This window comes from Trypanosoma brucei (genome assembly GCF_000002445.2).
Source record: "Trypanosoma brucei brucei TREU927 chromosome 11 chr11_scaffold01 genomic scaffold, whole genome shotgun sequence".
In the NCBI taxonomy this organism is placed as follows: Eukaryota; Euglenozoa; class Kinetoplastea; order Trypanosomatida; family Trypanosomatidae; genus Trypanosoma; species Trypanosoma brucei.
This window is the reverse complement of record NT_165288.1, coordinates 1,832,960-1,850,924: the sequence shown is the minus strand read 5'-3', so window position 1 is coordinate 1,850,924 and position 17,965 is coordinate 1,832,960. Positions and strand designations below refer to the sequence as shown.

The 17,965-nt window shown below is 43.0% G+C and overlaps 5 protein-coding genes across 5 annotated transcripts, besides 34 other annotated features; all 5 read left to right on the top strand.

Moving 5' to 3' along the window:
* Window positions 1-171: 171 nt before the first annotated feature.
* Window positions 172-197: a microsatellite.
* Window positions 198-1,764: 1,567 nt separating this feature from the next.
* Window positions 1,765-2,166, top strand: Tb11.02.4485 (cytochrome b5, putative; the record flags this gene model as incomplete). The annotated part of the gene is made up of 1 exon (XM_823645.1): window positions 1,765-2,166. One exon carries the CDS (start codon window positions 1,765-1,767, stop codon window positions 2,164-2,166), a length of 402 nt encoding a protein of 133 aa, XP_828738.1.
* A 737-nt stretch (window positions 2,167-2,903) lies between these two features.
* On the top strand, window positions 2,904-4,742 carry Tb11.02.4480 (3-methylcrotonoyl-CoA carboxylase subunit beta; the record flags this gene model as incomplete). The annotated part of the gene is made up of 1 exon (XM_823644.1): window positions 2,904-4,742. One exon carries the CDS (start codon window positions 2,904-2,906, stop codon window positions 4,740-4,742), a length of 1,839 nt encoding a protein of 612 aa, XP_828737.1.
* Window positions 4,743-4,901: 159 nt separating this feature from the next.
* Window positions 4,902-4,923: a sequence feature (AT_rich).
* An 881-nt stretch (window positions 4,924-5,804) lies between these two features.
* Window positions 5,805-7,073, top strand: Tb11.02.4470 (uncharacterized protein; the record flags this gene model as incomplete). The annotated part of the gene is made up of 1 exon (XM_823643.1): window positions 5,805-7,073. One exon carries the CDS (start codon window positions 5,805-5,807, stop codon window positions 7,071-7,073), a length of 1,269 nt encoding a protein of 422 aa, XP_828736.1.
* A 170-nt stretch (window positions 7,074-7,243) lies between these two features.
* Window positions 7,244-8,428, top strand: Tb11.02.4460 (hypothetical protein, conserved; the record flags this gene model as incomplete). The annotated part of the gene is made up of 1 exon (XM_823642.1): window positions 7,244-8,428. One exon carries the CDS (start codon window positions 7,244-7,246, stop codon window positions 8,426-8,428), a length of 1,185 nt encoding a protein of 394 aa, XP_828735.1.
* Window positions 8,429-8,955: 527 nt separating this feature from the next.
* On the top strand, window positions 8,956-10,548 carry Tb11.02.4450 (hypothetical protein, conserved; the record flags this gene model as incomplete). The annotated part of the gene is made up of 1 exon (XM_823641.1): window positions 8,956-10,548. One exon carries the CDS (start codon window positions 8,956-8,958, stop codon window positions 10,546-10,548), a length of 1,593 nt encoding a protein of 530 aa, XP_828734.1.
* A 480-nt stretch (window positions 10,549-11,028) lies between these two features.
* Window positions 11,029-11,098: a sequence feature (A-rich).
* Window positions 11,099-11,162: 64 nt separating this feature from the next.
* Window positions 11,163-11,240: a microsatellite.
* Window positions 11,241-11,753: 513 nt separating this feature from the next.
* Window positions 11,754-11,780: a microsatellite.
* A 519-nt stretch (window positions 11,781-12,299) lies between these two features.
* Window positions 12,300-12,345: a sequence feature (A-rich).
* A 141-nt stretch (window positions 12,346-12,486) lies between these two features.
* Window positions 12,487-12,642: a sequence feature (A-rich).
* A 16-nt stretch (window positions 12,643-12,658) lies between these two features.
* Window positions 12,659-12,739: a sequence feature (A-rich).
* A 161-nt stretch (window positions 12,740-12,900) lies between these two features.
* Window positions 12,901-12,948: a sequence feature (T-rich).
* Window positions 12,949-13,190: 242 nt separating this feature from the next.
* Window positions 13,191-13,267: a sequence feature (A-rich).
* Window positions 13,268-13,559: 292 nt separating this feature from the next.
* Window positions 13,560-13,594: a sequence feature (AT_rich).
* A 95-nt stretch (window positions 13,595-13,689) lies between these two features.
* Window positions 13,690-13,738: a microsatellite.
* A 14-nt stretch (window positions 13,739-13,752) lies between these two features.
* Window positions 13,753-13,772: a microsatellite.
* A 12-nt stretch (window positions 13,773-13,784) lies between these two features.
* Window positions 13,785-13,817: a microsatellite.
* Window positions 13,818-13,841: a sequence feature (AT_rich).
* Window positions 13,842-13,911: 70 nt separating this feature from the next.
* Window positions 13,912-14,027: a sequence feature (A-rich).
* A 127-nt stretch (window positions 14,028-14,154) lies between these two features.
* Window positions 14,155-14,216: a sequence feature (T-rich).
* A 233-nt stretch (window positions 14,217-14,449) lies between these two features.
* Window positions 14,450-14,488: a microsatellite.
* A 459-nt stretch (window positions 14,489-14,947) lies between these two features.
* Window positions 14,948-15,001: a microsatellite.
* Window positions 15,002-15,338: 337 nt separating this feature from the next.
* Window positions 15,339-15,373: a microsatellite.
* Window position 15,374: 1 nt separating this feature from the next.
* Window positions 15,375-15,401: a microsatellite.
* A 389-nt stretch (window positions 15,402-15,790) lies between these two features.
* Window positions 15,791-15,833: a sequence feature (A-rich).
* Window positions 15,834-15,900: 67 nt separating this feature from the next.
* Window positions 15,901-15,945: a sequence feature (AT_rich).
* Window positions 15,946-16,058: 113 nt separating this feature from the next.
* Window positions 16,059-16,168: a sequence feature (T-rich).
* Window positions 16,169-16,249: 81 nt separating this feature from the next.
* Window positions 16,250-16,321: a sequence feature (T-rich).
* A 193-nt stretch (window positions 16,322-16,514) lies between these two features.
* Window positions 16,515-16,562: a sequence feature (A-rich).
* Window positions 16,563-16,659: 97 nt separating this feature from the next.
* Window positions 16,660-16,725: a sequence feature (A-rich).
* A 25-nt stretch (window positions 16,726-16,750) lies between these two features.
* Window positions 16,751-16,796: a sequence feature (CT-rich).
* A 50-nt stretch (window positions 16,797-16,846) lies between these two features.
* Window positions 16,847-16,875: a microsatellite.
* Window positions 16,876-16,883: 8 nt separating this feature from the next.
* Window positions 16,884-16,922: a sequence feature (T-rich).
* Window positions 16,923-17,127: 205 nt separating this feature from the next.
* Window positions 17,128-17,154: a sequence feature (AT_rich).
* Window positions 17,155-17,224: 70 nt separating this feature from the next.
* Window positions 17,225-17,247: a microsatellite.
* A 317-nt stretch (window positions 17,248-17,564) lies between these two features.
* Window positions 17,565-17,597: a microsatellite.
* Window positions 17,598-17,794: 197 nt separating this feature from the next.
* Window positions 17,795-17,911: a microsatellite.
* Window positions 17,912-17,965: the final 54 nt, after the last annotated feature.

Sequence of the window (17,965 nt, the reverse complement as noted above, 5' to 3'; positions counted from 1 at the left end):
GACTTAATTATTCTATCGGCAAACTGCCATTACGAAAAAAAGAGGACTACTGATTAGGACTTTACTCTTTAATAAAATAGCCATGACGGTGAGTGAGTTGAATGCGTCAGTTCGAGGATCATCGTTTAGATTGTGGTTTTGACGATAGGAAATACGAACTTTATTTATTTATGTGTGTGTGTGTGTGTGTGTGTGTGGAAAGCCTACCTTCCCTGGAATATGTTGCACAATTTTATTTTGGCCTGGGCCTGGCACGGCTCTTCCACCGGCGATCATATTGGTGAGTCGCTATATGTTCCCAAAACTCTGCTTGTTCGCGAACAGAAGAAACAAGGGGAGTACATCTTCAAACCTCGTTGAACTAACTAGGCAGCCCCTTCTTTTTATTTGTAGGGCCACTTGCAAGCTGTGGGATGCCTCATTGGTCTACCGGCGTTTCGAAACAGTACAAGTACTGTATCAAACAGTTCGGGTTGAAGTGAACGATGTGCTGACACGACATGATGGTTTTTTTTCCTTAACGAAAGTGTTATAGCAGATGGTAATGTGCGTTGCGTGGTTTCAACCTTACCAGCATTGTGTCTGCTTGTATGAAGCTGAATGAGATTTGTGATCTGTTTATTGTGTGGATTCACCATGATTTAGGGACGCTAACTGTTTGGTTTGATCCGCAAGATGGTAGGTCCTCGGTTGTATTTGGTCCTTGTTTGTGGCGCAGAACATAAACTTATCGTCTGTGGTTTGTTGCATGTGGATCTGTTGGGATTGCCTGTTTACGACACAGCTATACTCATATTTTGGTACGTGCTATAAAAAATATCATTCGTAATGCGAGGAAGAATTAAAGTGTAAGAGCGATGTTATCGAGAGTTTCTGCCCTCTCTTAATTGTCTAAGCTGTTCTGTCCAAACATGTTCGTTGTAAGATTCGTTTCACGTTTGTTGCCTTCGTTTTTCAGTCTGAACCACGGCTGTAGGGTTGCCGATGACAATTACCAACCCCACCATTGGGTAGTAGTGGGCCTCTTATTGAATTTCCTCACAGTTGTTCTTTCTCCTTCAGTTTTTTTGTTTTAAACGTTTTCTTGTTGGTGTACATGAGTGCGTCCCCGCATATCGACTTTTTTTTTTTCGCCATTCTTGTGTATAGTCACGTTTTACGTGCTGACGCCGTTTTCCAGTCGAAAGTTCGTACACCTTTTCCCTTTTTTCCCCAAAAAGAGGCGCAATGCTTTGAAGCGGGAGCAAGGAGTTACTTGTCTGTGTGACGTTGCTAACTTTCATATTCTTTTTTGTTACATAGATATGCACGCGCACATGAGGGCAAATAACAAATTTCAATTGCCGCTATACGGTACTAAGGTTAACGAAGAGGAGTGTGTGGGGATAGTTTGTGATCAGGCGTGTCCGGGGGCTGGAAGACGCAGAAAGTTGTGTTTTTTTGTTTTTTTCCATACGATTTTACCCTTTCTAATTGTAAGTCCTTTTCGTACACGGAAGGAAATGAAAAATTATTATATTCTTTTGAAGTGGGTTGTGCAAACACACACGTGTCTTTCTTTTGATACTTCTATGGTGGGTCAATTTTGCTTTGTTTCTCACTCTTAGGATGCTGCCATCTTCCTTTGTTTTACCACAAAAAAAAGCACTTGAAAAACCGTGTATCAACTTCTATTTTCTCCCTTTGCACTGACTTGTGAATAGCTCAGTTCTCGCTGTTACAGTTTAGGGGAAAGTAGTCTGCAACGCAAGCTGTGTTTGCGTAATGACAACGTCACAACTCCCAAAATATACTTGGGAGGAGATAAGGAAACACAATCATGATAAGGACTGCTGGGTCGTTCTTTACAGACGAGTGTTGGACGTTACGAAGTTTTTGAACGAGCACCCCGGAGGCCTTGATACAATTAATGACCTCGGAGGATACGATATCACAAACTCTTTTGAAAGTATCGGGCACTCCTCTTCAGCACTTGCCCTATCAAAAGAGTTCATAATCGGTGAACTCGACCCATCTTCCGCTCCCCCACCGGTTCGAGTAAGGAAGTTGGGAGACGATGTGCCGTTAACAAAGGTAAAAGGTGGCGGAGGTGTTCTTTCAGTATATCATATTGTGGGGTTATTTCTTTTAATTCTCCTTTTATTGTGCTACATTTTTGCTACCTAGTGGGTAGGAGAGGTCGAACGGCACTGAATAAGGCACTGTGCTTGCCTTCACTTTTTTGATACTTGGGAGTTGAGGCGGTGGAAGTCAAAAGTGAAAAACAAAGGAACCTCCCAGCTGAGAGTCTCATTTTTTTTAAAGCTTATCATACTTATTATTATCAAGGCGGTTATTGTCGTCGTTGTCCTAAGATGGGGGAATACAATTATCAAAGTGTTTATGGGCATCGTGTCCTTTCCCTCCCTCAAACTCGTCTATATTTTTTTTGTGTTTTTATGCTTGACGTTGTCACTGTTTTCTCTCTTCAACGAAACAGGATCTGTCTTGTGCCGTTTACAGGGGGGTTCCCTCCTGTTGTGGGTCATGAGCTGTCAAACTGTACCACCCGACACAGTGCGGTCGGCGTCAGTTTTGGGATACTGCTCTTTGTCTTCTTTTACGTTATATTTCATCATAAACTACGTCAGAGCGAGTGCCATTTTTTAAGTGGAAAAAATAGGCAGTATGCCTAATCGCTGCTGCATGCACCTTTTCTTTAAAAAAAAATTTACTCAGTGTGATTAATATATCCCCGCATACCCCTGTGTGTACGTGATGTGGAGAATGTTTCGTAGTGCTGGTGGTGAATGAGACTAATGTGCCAGCTTTTGTAGCGATAGAGTTAAAACTATTGAAGGAATGGTTGCAAATATATGTAGTATTCCTCTGTTTACCCCGATTTATTATTTGCCTAGGTTCTTATGAAGTCGTTTTGCCGGTTGGGCAAGGTTTGTGGATGTAGCGTTTCAGTTGTTTTTTCGCACCGCGTTTTTGCACTCGGGCCTCGACGGGATTACTCAACGTCCGAAGTCCCGTTGGGGAGCAGCCAGGTTCCCAAGGGGGACCCTCGTAAGGAGCAAAAAGGGGGAAATATGTCCGAAGTATATCTATTTCACCCTGCACAGTACGAGTCTGCACCAGCAACTACGAGGCCAAATGTTCTTCACTACCCCGCCGAGTCCACAAATCCAGAATTCAAGGCGAACACCGAGCGAATGAAGGCACTTACCGCTGAACTTCGTAGACGTGTTCAGGTTATTGTCGATGGAGACTCTGAGGCAGATAAGCGAGCGAGGGATCGTCACATCAGTCGCGGAAAACTTTTGGTCCATCAGCGCATTGAGAAGCTTGTCGATCCAATGTCGCCGTTTTTGGAACTGTCTCAACTCGCTGGTGGGGATCTCTATCCCGGAGAAGCTTGTCACCGCGGCGGTATCCTAACAGGTATTGGCGTTGTGCACGGCATGCGGGTTATGATCGTTGCCAATGATGCTACTGTGAAAGGTGGGACGTATTACCCGATCACTGTCAAGAAACATTTGCGAGCGCAGAGAATTGCGGAAGAAAATCGCCTTCCCTGCATATATCTCGTTGACAGTGGTGGCGCCAATTTGGGTATGCAAGGTGATGTGTTTCCGGATGAACAACATTTTGGCCGCATATTCTTTAACCAAGCAAATATGTCTGCCAAGGGTATCGCCCAAATAGCGACTGTTATGGGAAGCTGTACGGCCGGCGGAGCATATGTGCCTGCCATGTCCGATGAAAGTATCATAGTTAAAGGTAACGGTACTATTTTTCTTGGCGGTCCACCACTTGTCTTCGCAGCAACCGGTGAGGAGGTTACACCGGAAGAATTGGGTGGTGCAGACGTTCACTGTCGGGCAAGTGGCGTGACTGATTACTTCGCGACGGACGACCTCCACGCGCTATACTTGACGAGGCGCATTGTGGCGAACCTTAACCGGAACGACTGTGAGAGGCCGTGCCGCGGGAGAGAATTCACTCCACCATTATATGATCCTAGTGAAATAGGTGGGTTTATACCTGATATGGGGGCTGATGTAGTAAAGGGGTTCGATGTGCGCGCAGTGATAGCTCGTCTCGTGGATGGAAGTGAGTTTGACGAGTTCAAAAAGCTATATGGTGATACGTTGGTGTGTGGATTTGCGCGCTTTGAGGGGATGCTTGTGGGTATTGTTGCTAATAATGGTATTCTGTATTCTGAATCAGCGCTTAAAGGTGCCCATTTCGTTGAACTTTGCTCACACAGGAATATTCCACTACTATTTCTGCAGAACATCACGGGATTCATGGTTGGCAAAACGTATGAAGAGGGAGGCATAGCCAAGAATGGCGCAAAGCTTGTCACAGCAGTTTCAACGACTCACGTTCCGAAGATTACGATAATCATTGGCGGAAGCTACGGGGCTGGGAACTACGGTATGTGCGGGCGCGCCTTTGGTCCACGATTTCTCTTCATGTGGCCCAATGCACGAATCAGTGTCATGGGGGGAAACCAAGCGGCGACAGTACTTGCTCTAACGAATTCTAAGTTAAGGGAAAACGAAGTACAAGACTTCAAGGCTAAAGTGAGATCGAAGTACGAGTATGAGGGTTCGTGTTACTACAGCACCGCCCGTCTGTGGGATGATGGTGTTATCGCACCCGAGGACACTCGTGCGGTCGTAGTACAGGCGCTACTGTCAACGCTTTCAGCTCCTTGTGGAGAAACAAAGTTTGGGGTTTTTCGTATGTGAGGATTGATACCCGCACAGCACACATAGGTTGGGAATCGGCAGGTTTGCGGTAGGTGAAATATTGCGCACGTGCGGCTCAAACTCGGGTGGAGCAGGAGTGTGGGATGAGTGAGCGTGGTTGATGGAGGGAGAATTGTGTATGGGTCTCGTTGGTTTATGATTATTTATTTATTTATTTTTTGCATTGGCGCAGCACCTATGCAGCCCAGAGCAGCATTCAGCAATCAGAGGAATTGGCCAACACTGTACAATTTGTATTTTTTTTTTTTGTGAACGTATACTCAAGGTGTTGTGAATTTGCTAATACCTACCCTTTTCGTTGTTTGCTGCTCTTAATTGGGTTTCGCTCGTGGAGGTTTCACTGAACACGGTCTGTTGTGGAATCACAGCGTAATTAGGGAAGGATTGCTCTGTTCAAGCCGCCAACGTGCACTGTCCAAACCGAAGTGGGCACTTGCCACTAACAGTCCGACCACGGGGCTTACGAGCAGCGCAGAACCCTTTGGTGGGGTTTGGACCGGTGTGTGTTTGTGGGCGCTGATTGCAATCCAATGGAGTTCTCTGTGAATATGAATGTTTCGTGTTATTATTATTTCGTTTGTGTGGGGTTCTTTATTTTGTTTCCTGTTGTGTGGAAGTGGATGGAGAAGACCAAGCGGGAAACTTTAGCGGGTTGCAGCTCGGCGCACATGCTTGCAGTCACGAACTGATGGAGCGGTGTGTGTTAAAGTTTTTTTTTTTTCGAAACTATCGGTCTCCCTAATTTTTTACGTACCCGCTTTGGAACGTGTGGCGTAGTAGCGTCCCGCTTGTGGGCTGTTGATGGTAAAATATGTTAGTACTCGGCGGTCACGCCTTGTTTCGTAATGTACTGCTATTTGCGTGAGTCTCTGATGTTGCTATCGTTGGTCAAAGTGTGAGCTTCTTCCTTCTTACATTATTCATCATAATAAATTTGATCGTGACGTGTGCGTGTGGTGGACTAGACGGAACTAGGGTAGCCGGAGACTACAACGTGAAGCTACCAGTACAAAGTAAAGTAAACAGTGAATAGGAAGAGGGATGCAGGAAGGGAAATCGATAAAACCCAATGGATTAGTGAGGTGCTCACTTCATGGGCTCCTCCGTTTTTCGACACACTGCAATGCTTTGCCAGTTTTCGACGCTGACCAAGTTGTTACTGGTTATATATATCAGTGCAAAGACGGCGGGAGGTGCATGGTCGAAGACACTTCTGCGGATGCTTCGGCCCGACGACAGACCCCCAGGGAACGTGCCGAGAGCCGTAGTGAAGCAGCTCCCAAAAAGCTGGTGATCGACGGGGAACCGTCAGATACAAAGCCCGCAATGGTGTCTGATGCGGATGGCGCAGGTTCTCGACAACAGGCCTGCAAATCTGAAACACAGCGCGGGCCGAGCAGGTACTATGACCTTGCCACCCAGAGGGCTGTGGGCCCCATAAAAAAGGTTTGTTGGGTGTGCGGGATGGAGGGACACGAAAAACCTGATTGTCATAACTCGTTGTGCAAAACTTGCCATTCTGTGCGTAGGCACCACCACATTTGTCAGGAAGTGCAGACATCGCCATTTGTGACTATTTGTTCCGGAGATACTCGGTCAAAGGAGATGTTAGCTGTTCAGTGCACTTCGTGCTCAGGCTTTGGCCATTTTGATTGCTCGCCACGGTTGGAGCCGTCTTTTCCTTCCTGCTGCTTCTGTGGGGAGGAGGGTCATAACGTTTTCAACTGTGAAAGTAGGGCAAGAACTGTGGCAGATCCCTGGGTAAATGCAGCGCTTGCACTTGAGAGGTCCGGTGTCCCTTCAAGAAGGCGCGATCGGGGCGCGGACAGTACAGGATCTTATGCATCACCTTCGCGTTCTTGGGGTCGGCACGACTACCGCGGTAGAGGAGACGGTCGGAGTTACCCCCGAGATGGCGTCTATAACGAGATTGTGAATCCGTATCGTCATCATGAAAGAGAATATCATGCAGGTCACAGCGGAAGCTACCACAATCCTCCTCGATATGCTTCTAGAGATGGCTCTTGGAGGCGAAGAGAGAATCAAAACGACGGTGGAAGTGCTAATGCTTCATACGATTACCGTGGTGATCGAATGCATGAGAGTGACGACAGGAACCATTCCCATTCCCATCGGCACCACAACACAAACTATGCCACTGAGCATATGCCGCAAAGGGAGTATATGGATAGTAGGGGGAGCAGGCAGCGGGTCCCCGTACTAGATTGCCGCTATCAACCGAGAAGTGGAAATTCAAATCGAACAAAGAATTATACCGACGATGATGAATACTACGACAAGTTCTTCTAGTGGTATTCTTTGCCTCCAAACCGAAAAAGTATGGGGTTTAGAGGCGTACCAAGGCAAGCCGAGTAAGAGTAGTATTTTCGTTTGGTTGATTTGTTTACTTATTCGTTTTTTTTTTTTTTGGCCGTCACTAATGGGGGAGTATCAAGGTGGTCTACTGTCGCTCGCGAAGAATGTCTTCCCTTTTTTTTTCTGTTCTTCCGTGCTTACCGTTATTTTTCACCACCGCACCATTCATAGGGCCAAACCAGGAAGTAATCAGGATGAGTGAACAGAATAGGGATGCGGCAGCTGAGCTACTGGAAAAGTATTTTGATGACAATTATCTATTCGAGCAGACAAACTCTTTCTTTCGCGAGAAGGTATCTCCTCGTAATACCGGCGACCTGAAGGAACCCCCGACTATCACCTGCGCCGCTTTTCTTCGCTATGCAAACTGCCCTGTTGATGAGAAAAACGTTGCCGCTGTCTTCGCCGCCGCGGCTACAAGCAGCGTTGTTGAAGCTGTCGAAGGTGAGGGCGGTGTGCGGTCTCTGCGTCGCCGGAAGTTCCTCGATCCAAAGGCTGACCCAGCCCTACGAAGTGTTGTTGTGTGGCCTCTCCACCGTGCGTCGACTGTAGAAGAAGTAACGAACTTTTTTAAGGACTACGGAACGGTGCAGAGTGCCGCAGCTCTCCCCCGCTCCCCAGGCGACACACAGATGAATTCATCTTTTGTGGTCCGCTTTGCCACTGCGGAAGAGGCTGTCAGGTGCACCAAGGCTGTTATAACCCTCGGCAAAGCCCCCACAGCACTGGCTCAGCACTTTCTGCCGACCCGTCTGCGTGTTGTTATGCTGGAGGACCACCACAATAAGATGGTGGAAAAGAGTCGAGCGGAGAGCGATGCACAGCTACTGCACAATGTGGTTCAAGCTCAGAAAGCTCTAGCAGAGTTACAGGATCCGGCTGTGAGACGTTCTCTTGGAAAGGGTGCAACCCTGAAGGTCGAGGGCGTTCCGCACGGAACTTCGTGGGCAACAATAAAGATGAAGCTTGGTAACCTCTCTCTTACCAACCATGCGCTGAAAAAGGGGATCACTCTCGTGAAGGTGGAGGACAGCGACCCGGCGTCGCCAGCAGCTCCACATCGCGCATTTGTCGTGTGTCGAAACGCCGCGACGGCGAACGAACTGCTCGCCTCGTACAACTTAGCTGATGGTGAGTTCGGAAGGGAGCTAAGATCGGTGTGTCCCACATTGCTGCCCCTTACCTCCGAGGAGGAGGAGTATGCACGACGAAATTTTCCGGAGTGGTGTAAGCGCCGTGTGGAGGCTAAGCAAGTTCATAATAATAAGCGACACCGCTCGGCGGATTAACAAGCTAGGCGTCATCAGCCTTCCATGTTCGTTCGCTCCTCCTCTTAAGCCAAATGTGCAGTGCACTCTACATCCAATTACGAGGAGCATCTTCCGTGTCATCTCGTAAACACTAACTTTCTACCACCGTTTAACTGCCTTTTCCTTTATGCATTTAAAAAGACTGTAGGTGACCGTGCGCTTACTTTGTGAGCGTGCGAAATAAAAAGATAGTAAGGTTACAACAACTTCTTTGGACGGGTGCGAAATTCAGCTTGAGCGCGTATCACTGTTTAGGGGGTTTGATCTAGTGGTGCACCTTTTTAGTTAGCTGCGGGTGAGTTTGTTGCGACACAGTACGAATCTGCCCGAAGTACTTCTGGGCAAGTCCTGTAGTAATAGTAAGGGCAAAAACTAGGAGCGCTTCATTGGAAGAGTGCACGCGTAACAAGCTAATTTGAGCTGACGTTTGCTCCGGTTCGCAGCGTGCTTTACTTGCCATTCTTCTGATAAAGCGAGAGAGAGTTGCTACCTTTCCTTCAACAGGTATGGATCCCAGAAACCCAGCCTTAACCGAGCATTCGCTCGACAACGCTGCTGGCCAGCCCTGTGATGGGTGGATCTCTCATGGCGTATGGCTTTCAGGGCCACCCTCCGAATCAATCACCGATCGAATGCTGACCGGTCCCTCTGATATGAGAAACGACAACGCCGCCCCTGGCATGCGAAGGGCTCCGCCGCATCTTTTCATAAGCACAGCTCGACAACCTGGGTGCGATGAAGTTTGCCACAACATGCTGCAGGATGGAAGCGATCCTCTCTCCATGAAGACCCGTGGATATTCGCCGCTGATGGAGTCAAATGTTCACTCAGTACCGCCTTCGTTTGGGGGTTCTTCTGCAAGTTCCCCCACTAAAAGTTCCATGACGTATTCCCCGTACGCCGGTGCGATGACCGCTTCGCCGTTCCTGTCTATAAGCACACCCGTCATTTCACCGGGCGTGAGTGAGGGTAATGGCGTGTCGTTTCAGCGATCAACCCCACCTTCGCTGCCAGTGGGACTTTCCACCTTCGTGGCATCACAGGGGAATAGCAACTTTGTAATGGTTACCCAGCCTAACACTCCTCATACGCTGTATGTTCAGGGTTCTTGCCCCGCTCCCGGTGGCGTTCCACACTACGTTGTCGCGCAGCCGCAGCTTTCCATGGATGTTTGTGGGGGCATGACATATGTGCCAATGACGCCAGCGCAGCAAACGTTTGGCACCGTGATGGGCGATCAGCTCACTGCGGTGACTCCGGGCCCCAACTCTGCTGCACCCTTTTCCCCCACCGTCACGTGCTTCCCCGTGTCTGTATCTTCTTCAAGCCCGTTGGGGAATGGGCTCCTGCAACCCAGCACACCAATGAATAGCTCGCCCCTCGCCGCTGCCTGCGCTGCTGCAGGTGTGGGGAGTCCACCCAGTTACGACTCACACCAGGTGCAGCAGAGTGGGCGCAAAGCAGCAGCCGGCCACCAACGCTCCAGCGTCAACGTTCATGGAACACTTCAGGGATTTTGCTTGTACCACTCTTACAACATCTCGAATACAATTTCCCGCTACGGGCAAACCGACACCGTCTCGAAGGAGGATGCGGGGCGGACCCTGCTTGTCTTTTTTCAGATGTTTCCGTGCGAGCTACGTCAGCGCGCCGTTGTTGTTCTCAATCGCGTTCTAGAGGTGGTGTGTGGTGATGGCATGGCGGTCGCTGAAAGCGTTGAGTGGCGCTCCGAGACATCGTTTATTGCACGTGTGAGGACGAAAGACATATGGACACTTATCTACCAAGTGCGCTGCCGCGTACTCATGGACAGACACGGTTTCTGGTACGCTGCCGACAGGGAGCAATATTCTCACTTAAGAAAGTACTGCGAGCGCGTCCGCAATCTGCCGCAGCAAACACGCCACTCAGAGACTGATGGGCTGCCGTGCATGCCGCTCATCGTCGAGCTAAGCCGCGGTGAATTGAACCCTCCTCCCAGACCGCCAACTGTTCCCGATTCTTTCGATTGCAGTGAACCCATGATGACGGTAGATCGACGTAGCCGTACTGCAGTGCCCACCGCCGCTGAGTTTGGGAGGTGTGGCATAAGTGCTTGAGACCGAACCCCTGACCGGAGTGAACGCTATTTTGCTCCTTTTGCTTTGGTGTTGTGTTCCGTTTTGTTTTCATCGGATTCCCCGTGTGGGGCATCATGTCGTGGAGTGGAGGAGCCAGCGGGACGTTGTTTTGTTTCGACTTTAAACCAATAAGAGGGATAATAAATGGGTGAAGTGCTTCTCCCGTTCCCTTGTTTTTGTGCAGAGAAGGGGAAAGAAGAGAAGTGAGGGGGAAATAAACAGAACATCTGACGTATGCCTCGAGTTGTGCGACCTCCCCGGATGGGGAACGAGGTTAAACGAATCAATGGCAGAAAAAAAGGTGAAAAGGATGGGGATGCAACAAATGTAGTGGACACCAGTTTCCTTTTGACGTGAAGGTAATAGTTGGAAATGAACGTAAATAATGTCCGTCGAAAGATGTTGAGGTAAATAAGGGGGCCTAACCCTGCCTTGACCAGCGGAACGGTGTCTTCCCGCGTTCTTTTTTCTGTTCGTATTATCTTATTTCATTTTGTGCTGTTTGTTTTTGTTTTTTGCTTTTATTTTTTTCCTCCTTCCCATTTGGCGCAGACCGCGGCAAAATACACGCATACAATTGAATACGAACATTCATATACATATATATGCTCATATATCCACATTTGTATATGTTTATTTAATCGAATATTTATATGTGTACGTATATGAATGGAAGGGAAGCGAAGTATAACGCGTTGCACCTTTTGGGGGGGGGTCAGGGAAAGGAGCGGAAGGTTTTTTTTTTGCGTTTCGTAGGAAAATATCTGTAAAATATATGGAACTTGTCTTCCCTTGCGGAGTGGAGGAGGAGAAGAGGTGGATTTAGAGGGAAATGAAAATAACCACGTGGAAGAGTGACTCCAGTGAGAAAGTTGGGGGGAGTACGTGTTACTCCTTCTTTATTTCTGCATTCCGATGTTACTCCCTCTTTTCTTCTTTTTCTTTTTTGTATCACTATTATTCCTACGCCATCCGATACGTCTTTTGTTGTTTGTAGCCCCACTCAATTTCGTACTTTACCCACTTTTCTATATGTTTCCCCCCTTTGTTTGCTGATTTTCCTCCTCTCGCGTTGTCTTCTTAGCTGTCGAGCCTTTGTTTGATTGTTTGTTGTGCTTACTGTCACTGTCTGACGTGTTTGTTTACTCTTTACGTTTGCGACCGCAGCGTTGCCCCAACTGCCCTTGTTTTTGTTTTTGTTTTTTGTTTTTTGAACACCTTCGTTCGTATCACTGTGGATGGACATGAAGACTCTGTGACAGCGTTCAATATTTCCTTTCTCTGATCCTTTTTTTTTTAACGTGCATTCCATACGAGTGCAGCTGAAATGAGGCATAATGAATGAATAAATGAGTTAGTGAGGGAGGGGGACGGTAGAAGAAGGAACACGAAGAAACAAAAATGTAAAAGAGAAAATAAAGAATGAAAAAGGGAACGGAAGCTATTGATATTTAGCGGGAGGTAGAGGTCGTTGTGTTTTTTTTTTATGTGATGCTTTTCCCGTTTCCTTTCAACTTGCCGCTGCTGACCTGTAGAAGTAAAAAAAAAAGGAGAGACATTTTGAGATATTATCTCGAATGTATGATGTGACGGAAAGAAATGAGAGGAAACGTGACATGATTAAAAACTCAAAATAAAAAAAGTTTATTTTCCAGGGAAGAGACGTTGGTAAGGTGCAGGTTCGAAATGATGGCACCAAAAATGGAGGCGATGAAAGCGGCATTTTACAATTCTCTATTTTTTTTTTTTTTGTCGTTTATGTTTTTTCTTCTTTTTGCGAGGTTCATCCCGCGCACACTTGTGACTCGGAGGAGGATGTGAAAATTATGATGGCGGTGGCGGTGGTGGCGATTACGGAGGAGGCTAAAATATTTTGCACCGCTGTATATTAATACTCCTTCCCCACATCCCTCCTCCTCTTCCTTCTTTTTTTTTTTCTTGGTTTCCTTTTTCATTTATATATTTTCGTTACTGAGCCGCATTCCTGCTGCTTAGTTTTTTTTTGGTCTTTTTTTTTTCTTGGTGTCGTGTTGCTTCTGTGTTTTCCCCCCTCCCTTTTTCTTTTTCTTTTTTCATCCAATTGATTGTCTTGTTTTTCTTGTTGTATTGTCTTTTCTTTTCTTTTTTGTTTTTTTTTTTGTGTTTTACGTTTATTTATGCTTTTCTTTTTATGTTTTCTCGATGGCTTGGGTGACACTAAAGGGGCACCGCAAAAAAGAAAAAAATTGTGCAGGAGGAGGTTAAACAAGAACCGAAAAAAAAAGGAAAGAAAAAAATGATTGAATGAGCGCTACTCTGAAGGGGTTTGATCAAAACAACAAGAGGAGACATAAAGAAAAAAAAAAGGAGAAAAGAAAAGAGACAGAAAAAAAGAGGAAAACGTTGGTGGAAGCGAATTAAAACTCATTTTTGTTTTGCTTTCAGAGGTGCTTGCGGGGTTGAGTGATTACGTTTTCTTTTTTTGGTCTCTGTGTTGTACCACGTTGAAAGAGTGCATTTTTTTTCTTTTTCTTTTTCTGTTTTGTTGTTTAACGGATGCGTATTATCCAAAGGATGCTTTCATATATACTTTTCACGTTATACTCATAAAAGAAAGGGAATCATCCACAAGCGCAAGTCCGTTTTTGCTTATTCCTTTTTTTGCCTTTTTTTTTTTTTTACTCTCCCTTTCTTGTTGGTTGATCGTTGTTTTTTTTTTGTCCCCCCTTCACCTTATACTCTTCATCTTGATTAATGGGCTATATTTCAGTTGTTTTCTTTTTTTCTTTTGGGCGTTTTGATCGGGTTTTTACAGAGCCTTTGTTTTTTTTACTTTTTTCATATGTGTGATTGGTACTTTTTGTTATTGTGTGCTTATACATCTATCCTTTGGCAATCGGTTTCGTTTGTTTCTATTATGCTTTGACACGCGCCGTTTCTCGTTTTTTCCCCCTTTTCCTTTCCTTTTCCTTTTTTTAAAAAGGTCTTTACATTATTTTTGTTGTTGATTGTTATTAATAATAATGATAATATTATTATAATTTTACTGGTGATATAATTTCATTATACTGCTTTTCCATTATGGTTATAGTAGTTATTTACATCTCTTTTTTTTTCGTTTTATCTTTTATTCCTTTTATGCTTCTTCTTCTTCTTCCTCTTCCTCTTCCAATTCTTTCTTTTTTTTCTTTCTTGTTCATGAATTATATATATATATATATATAATTCGTGTGCTCGTGTGTGGTGTGTGTGTGTGTGTGTGCATGTGTAATAATAATAATAATTAAAAAAAAGAGGTAAAAGCCGGCGTCTTGAGTTCCTTTTGGCATGCTTATGAAACTCAAATGCATTCGTTCTTACACATTTATATCTTTCTCTTCTTTTTTTTTTTTTGCTTTCTCTCCATCATTTCTCTCACTTCCCTTTTTATTTATTGCTTTCATTTATTGCTTTCATTCATTCATTTTGTTTATTTATTTACCTGGTGGATGTTTTCTTTTCTTTTCTGCGTGTGTGTGCGCTGTGTTTGTTTGTGTCGGTGGTTTCAAACTCTTTTTTTCATAACGCGTCTCCAGAAACAGTGGCGGGAAGTTAATGTGAATGAACGAAATGAAAAGAAAAGAAGAAAATAAAAAATAAAAAATAAAAACAAAAGAGAGAAGAGAAGACATGTGATGAAAATATTTTGCGGATGATGTGCCTGACAAATCAAAAATATCCCGTTTTGGAATAAAGAAAAGAGACGAATAAAAAAAAAAATCTAAAGTTTTTATCTTTTTTTAAAGAAAAGGGGGAGGGGGGGAGGAGGAGGAGGTGGGGTGGCGGTGCTGTGAAGGAAGTGCGTGCAGCATTAACTGGAAAGGGGGAAGCAAGTGAGGTGCATTAAGTTTACTCTCTGCATTATATATATAATTATATGTAATTATATATATATATATATTTGTTGACTTTTATTTCTTTTTCTTTTTTCTTCTTACCAGTATTTATTATTGTGCACCCACTTGCGCGTCTTTTTTTCCCCCCCACCCCACCCCCCACCCCACAAACTTACACATTTTCCTTACATCCTTCCAAGCACTCATTTTGCTTTTTTTTCCCCCTTTTTTACATGTTTTAATGCTTTCATGTTTATGTCTTTTTGTTTTGTTTTGTTTTTTTTAAAAAAAAAGAAAAAAAGGGGAAATGACGTGTTTCCCTCCATTACCCTAAAGGAAGCTCCATATAAAATGTACACATCAATAATGAATGAATAAGTGGATGGATAACTAAATGAGTAAAGAAACTGGAAAAGAAAAGGAATACGTATAAGATGAAACATGTGCGATTGTTGAAACATTTTTGATTGCGTACAAATGAAATAATGGAAAGGAAGAGAGTATAAAACCACAAATTCAGATATACGCACACGCATGCACACACACACGCATGCACACACACACGCATGCACACACACGGAATAAAATAAAATAAAAAAAGGGGAGGGGGAGGAAACTAAAACAAATAATGAATGAATGGGGAATATAATGCATGAAAATAAAATATACACAGAGATATACGTGTATGTTTTATATATGAACATGTTTTCTTATATGTTTTATTATATATTTCCTTTTTTTTTCCCCATCCCCTTTGCACACCCTCTTGTATCCGTTAATTTCTTTTTTCTTTTTTGCAGAGCACTGGAGAATGTGTTTTGTGTCCTTTTTTGTTTCCTTTTTTCTTTTTCCCTACAATATTAAGTTTACATTTCCGTCACTGGTGCTCTCAATTAAATCTAGAAACTGTCTATATGTGTATGTGTATGTATATGTGTGTGTGTGTGTGTAAGAGAGAGAAAGAGAAAGAAAGAGAGAATAAAAAAGGGAGAGGTATAAAGAGATATAAATAGACGGTAAGAATATGAATACATGCATGATTTTTTTTTTTTTTTACGGTTATTATGCGTTCAAACTTCTATCCGCGAAAAGAGAAAGAAAATATAAAAAAGTGGCGTCGTTCGGCTATTGTTCGGTTCGAGGATCGTGAGAAAGGAAAGAGGAAGGAGGAAAAAGAGATTATTCCAGAACGTGATGTAAATAAGTTCAAAACGCTTTTTTTTTGTTTTTTTTGTTTTAAAAAAGCTAATAAACGAACTCGCTTTCTTTACTGTTACTAATAATATTATTATTGTACTCTTTTGACTTTTGCCTTCTAAATTTATACCACCGTTATTGTTGTTGTTGTCGTTCTGCTTGCTTCGTCATTCTTTTTTTTTCCTTTTCTTTTTTTCCTTTTTTCTTCTTTTTGTGGTTGTTGTAACGGGTATCTGATGAGAGCGTAGCAAATACAATTTGGGAGGGTGAGTGAAAAAAGATAAAATAAAATAAATACTAAATAAATACTTTTGTTTTTTTATTTCACGTCTTATTTTGCTCATGCGCTCACCACCTTTTTTTTTGTTTTTCCCCCTCATTTTGCTGCTTTTCTGCTCCCACCCACCACCAACAACAATTTTACAACCAACTCGGGGTGAAAGGAAATAAAAAGTAAAGTTTTCAAAAGAAAAGAGAAAAAGAAAAAGAAACGAAAGAAGGAAGGAAGGAATTACAAAATGAAAGAAAAATAAATAAATAAATAAAAATTTGACAAGGGCGGGTGTGGGAGATTTGACGGAAGGAAAGAATTTGATCCCCGTGGAAAAAAAAAAACGTAATTTTTTTTCAAAAAAAAGAGAAAAAGCAAAAACAACAACACACCCACGGAAAAGAAAAAAGAAAAGAAGAAATAGAGAGAATTTAGCGGAGGTGTGTGTGTATATATATATTTTTTCTCCCCTCCTACCAAAGTGGGTATTTTATAAAATAAATGTAATCGATGTTTCGTATCATATGCCGCCTTTCTTTTTCTCCTTTCCTTCCTTCTTTTTCTTACTTATATTATTATTTTTGTTAACTTTCCACGTGTGACTTTAATGATTTTCTCAGAGCTTTTGTTTTTTCTCCCTTTTTCTTTTTTGGTTTTTGTCTTTTATTTTTCAAAATATGGTGGTGGTTGTGGTGAGGGTGTCGTGGCGGCGCAATAGAAGGTGTAGAATTGTTTTTGAATCTTAACAAAAACATGCGCATGCGTCTGTTTTTTTTTTTTCCCTTCTTCTTCTTCTTTCATTTGGCGTGTGTTTTTTTTTGTCATTTTTTTTTTACCCCCCCCCCTCTCGGAGGACATTAAGAAAAAGAAGGAAGAAGAAAAAAGAAAAAAAGATGAAGAGAAAGGGAGCAAAATAATGATATTAATAATAGTTCTAATTGGTAATAAAAAAGTAATATATATATATATATATATATATATATAAGTAAATTAAAAAAAAAAAGAAGAAACGAAAAAAAAGAAAAGGAAAACGTTGAATGCATGATGGAGCGTGTGAGTTTTTTTTTTCCCCCTCTCCTCCTTTCATTCAGCGGAGATTATTCGGTCATGTCTCAAAAATAAAACAAAAAGAACAAAGAAGGGAGATGACAAAAGAGCTGTGGAGAAGTTCATGAAAAAAAAAAGAATACAAAAGGAAGGGGAAAGAAACAAAAGAGGAAATGAGTAAGATCTGCGTTATATTTTATTTTAATAAAATATAATGAAAAGTAGTGATGATGGAAACAGAAAAAAAATGGGGTGGATAAGGAGAGAGAGAGAGATGAAGGGGGAAAAGGAAGAAAGGAAGGAAGGAAGAAGAATAAAACAAAAACAAAACAAAAATAATAGGGAAAAGTTTGCAGGTGAGGAGATGAGTGTATGAAAGAAAAATGTACCGTATTTGAATGCCTACAACACATATCATGGCGAAAAGAAGCGGGATGTTGCTTTTTGTAACAATGAGTTTGAAGCTGAAAGGGGCGACAGCGGCAGCAGGACGGAGGGGGGAAAGAAGGAAATTTTGTGCTGAAAACAAAAAAAAACGAAAAAGAAAAAGAGGAAAGCCCATTCACTTAAAATTTCCAAAATTGGTTTTGAATGGGCTGAAAAATGAAATAAGAAAGTAATGAAAGAAGAGAAGAAAAGAAAAGAAAATACAAGAAGAGGGAAATGAAAGATGTAAACACAAACACGTACAAATGCAGGTATATAATTTGATTATTTTACTTGTATACGCATTTGTGTATTTTCCTTTCCCCGCTGTTGTGTTTACTGCGGCTTGTTGTGTCGGCCGGTGACAGATGATATGTAGTTGATGACATATGCTTCCAATTCTCTCTTTTTGTCCCTTTCACACCTCTTGATAAATTTATCTATCTATCTATATATATATATGTTATAAATATATCACAAAAATTACATATATATTTATGTATGCACGTGCGTATGTACGTGTATACATTTTTGTTTGTATATGCATGCGTCCGGTTGCGTTTTGTTTTTATTTCGTTTATTTCGTTTTTTTTGTTTTCAC